Source organism: Geospiza fortis, unplaced genomic scaffold, assembly GCF_000277835.1.
Source record: "Geospiza fortis unplaced genomic scaffold, GeoFor_1.0 scaffold161, whole genome shotgun sequence".
NCBI classification, from domain to species: domain Eukaryota; kingdom Metazoa; phylum Chordata; class Aves; order Passeriformes; family Thraupidae; genus Geospiza; species Geospiza fortis.
The window spans coordinates 577,214-584,930 of record NW_005054375.1 but is presented as its reverse complement, the minus strand read 5'-3'; the positions used below and the strand labels follow the sequence as shown (position 1 = coordinate 584,930).

Sequence of the window (7,717 nt, the reverse complement as noted above, 5' to 3'; positions counted from 1 at the left end):
GCTCCCATACTGAGGAATGTCCACCCCAGGAGATGAGCGAGCAGGGCGGTCCTGGAGAAGAAGAAAATTGCAGTGGCTCTGAATGTGAGAGTGCCAGTTTTGCTTGGATAAGCCAAATGCTTGGTGGAAACAGGCAAGAAAATCTGGCTCCAGCACAGGAAACACATCTAGGATTTATAAAGCTGGAAGCTGATCTCACTGAGCAAGGTTGTAGCGAGTAGCTTGCTTAGAGGTGATGAGTGAGAATTGTAATCCTTGACTTTTGGATAATACCTAGATAGCAATTAGTAGGTGTTGCAAGTGGGATTTTTCAAATATTAAAAAATATAATCCGTCTTTTCTGTTTTCTTAATCAGAGGTAATTTTCCCAGCTGGTAAGTGCTATTGAGTTTTTATGCTATGGCTAAGCAAAAGGAAAGAGAGCTGCATAAAGACTAGAAATTGATGCCTACAAGAATTAGTAGCAAGTATTGCCAAGGAAAAGGTATTATTTGATATACTACTTACTAGGCCAGAATGTCTTAGCTAACTAGCATGAAATTACTGGACAGAGGCATGGACTTTTCACCGCGTAGACTCAGCTACAGCTGAAAGTTAAAACAATGTTTGTTTGATAGAAGCCATTTCTCTCTCAGTGGCCTTTGTTGTAGAACACCTTCCAGATGCTTATTTCGTGTTGTTTTAAAGATACACACTACTGGTGACGTACATTTCTTTTGTGTCCCAGCCCTGTGTTAGCTTAGATGGCCAGAGCTGAGTGGGTATCCTTATCCTTAGCCTCCAAGAAGCTTCTTACAGGAGTAACAGGATGTCACTGATGCCTTGGCATTTACCTCAGTGCCATACGCTGTTTTATCATGCTGCTCATAAGGGTAGAATGCTTCCTTGCTGTTGAACTGCTACATGACAGAACCCTGCAGTCAAAAAAGGTTTACTTTCATCAAGGAGTACAAAGGGGAGGGAGGTAACTGAAGGTTTTCAGAACTGTTTACTCAGTGTCTGTCTCTTAACAAATCAGCAATAGTGTCACTCCCTTTTGGTCACACTGGCAGCGTTTGAAGTCACACGGGGGCACTTTAAGATACCTGGATATGTGAAATGCAGACAAAATGGTCAGATGCCACAGAATCAACCTGGTATGGAGTAAAGTGAATCTTGAGCCATAAATGTTCATTTAAAAGCTAAATTTATTGTACTTCATTTTACAGTGTTCCCTTTCTAGGCTGAGAGTTAATACAATAAAAATATATATAGAAGAACATTTAATAGTCTTAAAAGAAGGCAGCACAATGGAGAGGACACATGTTCTTTGTCACTAGACTAGCTTAAAAAACTGTAATGTTTAATTTTCACCTTTAAAGCAATCAAGCTAACTTTACTAATGTAAAGTGCAGGCAGAAAGGCTGTTGCATAGCAACAGATCTAAATCTTCTGAACTGCCTTGGTTTTGACAAGGAATCAACTACACAATATGCATATACATCCATCAGATATAAAGAGTTTTTCATATGAATATATTTACTTTTGGTCCAGTAAAACAATAGCAAGAGAATCTAAATGCTTGGAACAATAGCACAATCCATTTCAAGTCAAGCATTTTTTAAGAGAAATTTACAAAAACCTCACAAATTTAATATACAGGTCAGTACCCATGCAGTAAATAAATGTCCAGTTTATACAAACAATATTCTTCTAATAGTACAAATCTTACACTGGATCCAGAATTCTATACAAATGTTAATACATGATTTGTCATCTAGACAACTTGAATATAGGATTACTGAAAATGGGCTACAGAAAGGCCACTCTTTTGTACAGTTGTGCAAAATCTGCAGAACATTTGCAATCCAAATGCAATAACAAGGTAGAAAATGAGGGGTAGAAAGAGGAAAAGAAAGAAAAAGGGGAGCAAGAGAGAAAAAGGGGAGAGAGAGAGAAGGAGAGAGAGAAAGAAAGAGAGAAAGAAAGAAAGAAAGAAAGAAAGAAAGAAAGAAAGAAAGAAAGAAAGAAAGAAAGAAAGAAAGAAAGAAAGAAAGAAAGAAAGAAAGAGAAAGAAAGAGAGAGAAAATCTGTCCATTCTTTCCTTCATCCCTTCATGGCTATAACTGCCAGGAGATATCAGAGTTCATAAAGTTTAAAGTACATTCACTGAGCTGTACAGGCAATAGTCTCAAGTTGGCTAAGAGTACAACTCATTAAAGTATAAAGGAGGCTTTTCCTTTCCACATGATCATTATTAAATTATGTCATGAGTCCTAACTTACGCAGCAAAATACTGAAGAGCAGCAGAAATATTTTGTCATGCTCTTAATATTTTTCAAAACCAAGTTCATAAAAAGTAAACATATGATTTAAGAGTTCCCTCCCACTTTTATTTCAGGCATGTGCCTAACCCTAAGGAGCTATTTCCCCTCATATTCACTGGGTTGTCTTCAGCAGATAACAAATCTCATGGAAGTTTAAAACATTTTAATTGGCCTATGAACTCAGCAGAACCCAGAAACATCCCTTCCCCCTCAAAAGCAAACCAGAGGCTTTTTTACTCCTTGGTTATTTTTCAGGTTTCATGCTCAATTCTGTTCTCATCACACATAATCCCTGCATACAATACAGCCAAATTTCACAGCTCAGAAAACACATAGGAAACTACTTGAAAAATCCTATTCACTCCTTTTCTATTGTGGGAATCTTCAAAGCATCTCAGATTTGAAGCATTTCATTGGAAACTTTTCCACTGCTGCTGTTCTGGGCTAAAGAAATGCTGCTACCAGCGATGTTGAAAGTCTGTGTTTTCTCTTTTGCAAAATCTGCACATTATACTGATACCTTCAGTGCAAAAGCTTCATCAATCACAGTACCATGATTTTTTTCCTTTTTTTTTTTTTTTGTAAATCAACATAATGTGATTAAGAGACAACACACAATTTGGTCTTAATTGTAATACAAACCAGCATCCCTTTCTGGTGGTAAACCTAAGCAACAGGCTTTAAAAAAAGCACAAGGAAATAAGACCAAACCTTTTGACACTTAAACTCACATTAGTAATTTTTTGTCTGCTGATTTTCACCCTTTTATGTGTTTGACAAAACTGAAACACAAAAGCTGCATTACACCTTTTCCCTGTTATTTAAGAAAACTCCTAGAGTTTCTCATGAAATATAAAAATTGGTTTTCTCCCACCACCAAAACAGTACCTGCACTCCAAAAATGCAATGCAATACTGGAATTATATAATATAAAATATCATTGTAAAACTGACCTTTGATAACAAAAGCTTTATAGCATGTGGAACTTCCTGCATGAAGGCCACAGTCTTCCAAAAATGCATTTAAATCCTTTTCTTCAATAGCTAAAGATCATGTTTTTTTTTAATTCACAGAAGGTAAACACAAGCAGAGCATTGGTAGCATATAAAATATACAAATCCTCATTAAAGAAGTGGTATTGTTGACCACTGAAGGTTTCACACAGCTGAGTAACATTAAAATATAATTTATTAGAGCTCTCACATATTGATATAAAAACTACTTGATGCACTTAAGTAAAGGGCTGGGGTGTAGCAAATGGACAAAAAGAGAGACCTTCATACATGTGTTTCTATGTAGGAGTGAGTGTGTGCTAAGGAGCCTATAAGTGCTTCAACCTCAGATGAGCTATTGACAGAGTCCCTCCGGGGGCTGCTTTCATAGATGTTCATGAAGAGATCAAGGTACATTTGTTTCCATTCTTGAAAGTCTCTAGATGTCAAGGCTGGATTATCCAGAACTTTATCTATAATGGCTACTTCTCCTTCCCTGGCCTGTGAGAGAAAAGGAACAAGCAAAGAGTTAATGCAAGGGACGAGTCACTGACAAAATCAATCATGTGGGTGGAAGCAGAGAATGGGGGGTACAACTCAAGCCTCAGAGCCCCTGAAAGCACAGGGACTATCTGATCTCTGAGCACTCACACACAGGAGCCCTTCTACAGGGTGTCCCACATTCCCCTGAGGGACTTGGGCTTCCCTTGCCTTGCCCAGAACCCTCAGTGAAAGTTTCTATTCTCCCACCTGCCCCCGTGTTCAGCCCCAGACAAAGCCCTGCCCTGTTTACTGTTAGCTGCTTGCATTTCTCAGGACGGGTTTCACACAGCAAAGTGCCATCTGTTTGCTCTTGATCAGATCAGAAATACTGTGTGGGTGTGTGGGATGCAGACACAGACACAGCTACACCTCCTTACAGGCTTGTCATGGGGCACCTGAGCTCTGCACTGCAAAGGTTTGTGCAGGGAGTCCCGGGGAATGAGAGCTCATCTTCACTACAGATCCACCACATGCCACAGGCTGCTGGCTGCAACCTCTTCTACCACTGATGTGGCAGAGAGAAGGCAGAAAAAGGGAAAATACAACATTGCTGGTGCCTCATTATGCCCCATGGAGGCAGAGGAAGTGACTGCACCATAATCCCTCTCCGGTGACTGCAGAAAAAGGGAAAATACAACATTGCTGGTGCCTCCTTATGCCCCATGGAGGCAGAGGAAGTGGCTGTACCATAATCCCTCTCTGGTGACTGTTCATGGAGCTGTCACAGTAAGCCTCAGATGTACCCACAGCCACTCACGGTTGTTGCAAGTGGAGGAATCTGGATGCCACAGCCAGAATCCTTGGAAACACAGCTAACACACACCTGTGGTTCCCAGCACTGCTCCTCAGCACAGGAATGGCATGGCCACCAGCAATCCTCCCCTCCAACCTCCCTGCAAGATGGGTTTCACACTCCTCATGGCTAACTCACATTTTCCACGTCCATACTATGAGTATGTTAAATCCTTCTGGGTAGCATGGCAAGGGGAAATACCAAGCTGTGTATGATGGGACAGGTCAGAAGGGTCAGAGACATCTTCCATAAGCAGTGCTTTCATTGCTGGGCAAACAACAGCAAATTAACACTACCTGCTAGAATACTCATTTCCAGAAAGAGAGGGCAAGCTGAGAATAAGCTGTGGAAAAGAAACCATGGGACTCCAGATCACCAGATCTCTGCTTGAGCTGCCATAACTTATTTCTCACAGATTGTGGCTGGTCCCACAGCTCTGCACTACCAGCCAAGGCTGCTCATACTCAATGACAGGAGAATGATTTTGTGTTATCACAGGATAGAGAGCACAGGGGTCTTTCATTAATGACTTAGGACATCAAGAGCCAGAAGCAGTTTGGAGGACTGTCTCTGGATATTCTTATGTAGAACAAAATTCAAGGAAAGTTCAGAATATCAGTGCCAACAGGCCAGTGCAATTGGCTGCATTCAGGAAGGAGAAATCAAAGGTACTGACAAAAAGAAAGACGAATTGATTAGGTAATAGCAGTAGCTACTGCTTGATACAATTGCCAATAGTATGGCAGAGGTGGAGCTCTGGGCTGTAACGCAGCCAGTCACAAGTTACCACGATGTCACTGCAAACCAAGCATGTGTCACTCTACACTGCTGCTCTGGGCAGAAAACAACAATTACCTGTCTTTGCTCCTTGGTATCACTGCCTTTTCCATTATTGGTCTCATGTACATAAGAATGATTCACACCAATCACAGTCCAAACAGGAGTGCTGACAGGCTCAGAAAATATAGCTCATGGACAGAGAATGAGAAAATTGGGTTTGCTTGGTCCAAAGGAAAGAAGTTCCAGAGCAGCACAAACACAGGCACCCGCTGGATCAAGAGGCTGTGCTGTGTTTTGGACTTCCCTAAGGAAAGCAGTTTCATTTGCAGGAAGCCACTGGTACAATGCATCTCAGCTATCAAAAACCACTAACAAAGAGACACATGGAGCGGCAGCAGGCTGCTGCTGCTGCTGCTGCTGCACCACACCTGTGGTGTGACCCCACTGTGGGACAAACCCACAACCACGGCATGAACCTCCTGCCACCCCGGTGTGTGTGACAGCACTGAGATTTTGTTTCAATTTCTCATGCTTGTAGAAGTCGTGGACAGCTGTGACTGTTGCCCTTTTTTGCCAATCTTCAATCCTGCAAAGACTTGCATACCAAGATAATAATGCGAGTTGCCTTCAAGGAGATGACGCAGTACAGAAAGTTAAGCACATGTAGGATTTCTCCCTGATGGGAGCCCCACAGCATGAAAATAATATTGTCTAAATGCTTCTCTAGGTGATAGAAAACTAAATTAATTAATGTTTATAAAGCCCTCTTTGATGAAACTATTACAAAATGCACTGTACAATTATCTGGTGGCTTAAAATGTGGTAATTTAATATAGTTAACAGGGTCCCTGAGGAAATCCAGCATATTGTTTGCTGAAATCTCTATCAGGGCATAACTGAAACTGCTGTAACAAACAAAGGAAGCTAACAAGGAGGCTAAAAGAGCTGTAGTACATTTAAAATTACCAGATAAATTTTCAAATCTATCATTATCACTACTTATTTCATCAGTCTTACTGATTAAATACAATGATCCTATCAGTTTACACAGAAAGCAAGCACACAGTTTCCTCCTGGACAAGCTCATCAATTAGAAAACAGTCAAGTGTTGCAAGAGATACTGTTTCCTTCTAAAGGCTGGCTTTGTCTAACTTTAGACTTTGGTAATTACAAAGTGAATGTGTTTTGGTAAATCAAAACGTTCAGGGACAAAAAAAGGATTAAGGTTTTCTCCAATAATTTGGTGTGTCAACTTCTGTTAAACTAGCTAGAGGAGGAGCAGCTGACTGAGATTAAATAAAAGAAAATAAAGAAATTAAAACTGATCCCCTCACTTTGACTGCTCTCCCAGGCACATTTTTCCTCTTCTTTTCAAGCAGTGCTTCCCCATGTCTCCCTTGTTTGCACACTGGGCTCAGCCTGGACTCCAGCTGCACACAATAATCTCTGATTACAAGACAGCCCAATCCAACCCTGGGGTAGGATTTTTCCTCCCTGCTTTATCTCACCTTTAAAGTGCTTTTCAGAATTCGCAGCTGGTGCAGTTTTTCATTGACTACTGGATCGCTACATCTCTTTATAAAAGATTTCTTATACTCCAGCTTAGTGGAAATCCGGTGCTCTCCTAAAGGAGACAGGCTGGCCTGCTCCAAGGCTCTGTACAAATCTTGCAAGGAGTCTGCTGTTTTTTCCTCTATAGTTTCAACTGTAATGAGACAAAGGGGAAAACAAAAAAAAGGAGGAAGAAATAGAGAAAGCAACAATGTATCATTAATGTGATTACATGAAGACCTATCAAAAACCTTTGCCAAATGTTTAACAGGTTTAACTACACCATAAAGAGAGTATTTCACACCTCCTAAGTCCCAGAAAAGAGCGCTGCCACTGCTCCTTCTTGCTATTGCCTTCACAAGGAAGGGAGAAAAACTTTCAAGAATGTAAAAACTTGATAAGCAGAGAAAGAGGGGAAAAAAGAGAAATAGTGTAAGGTGCAGTAATGTTAGAGTGACTTACTACCAGAAATCAGATTTCTGGTACTGCAGTTACATAGTTCTGGTGACTTCCTTGTTACAAGCAGAGGAAGCCTTGGAAGCATCCTGCTAAGGAGCCCATCAGGGATCACATGTCAGACTGGAGTGCTGATAACAGCACCCAAGAATATGTGATGGTGGCCCTGGAATGACACGTCCTAAGAAAGCCCACTTATTTTTGTCTCTTATCTTTGATACTCAGCAGTGTTGTTCAATAGTCAGTAATGCTGTCACTTATGCTGGTCTGTCACTTTACTATTACCTCATGGTTCA

At 40.8% G+C, this 7,717-nt stretch overlaps 1 protein-coding gene across 1 annotated transcript in view; it reads right to left on the bottom strand.

The window, feature by feature from the left end:
* Nucleotides 1-1,169: 1,169 nt before the first annotated feature.
* CNKSR2 (connector enhancer of kinase suppressor of Ras 2) overlaps nt 1,170-7,717 on the bottom strand; it is a 172,762-nt gene continuing 166,214 nt past the window's right edge. The window contains 2 exon segments of the mRNA XM_031060212.1: nt 1,170-3,799; nt 6,923-7,119. Coding sequence (XP_030916072.1) covers nt 3,584-3,799; nt 6,923-7,119 — 413 coding nt within the window. The 3' untranslated portion in view covers nt 1,170-3,583.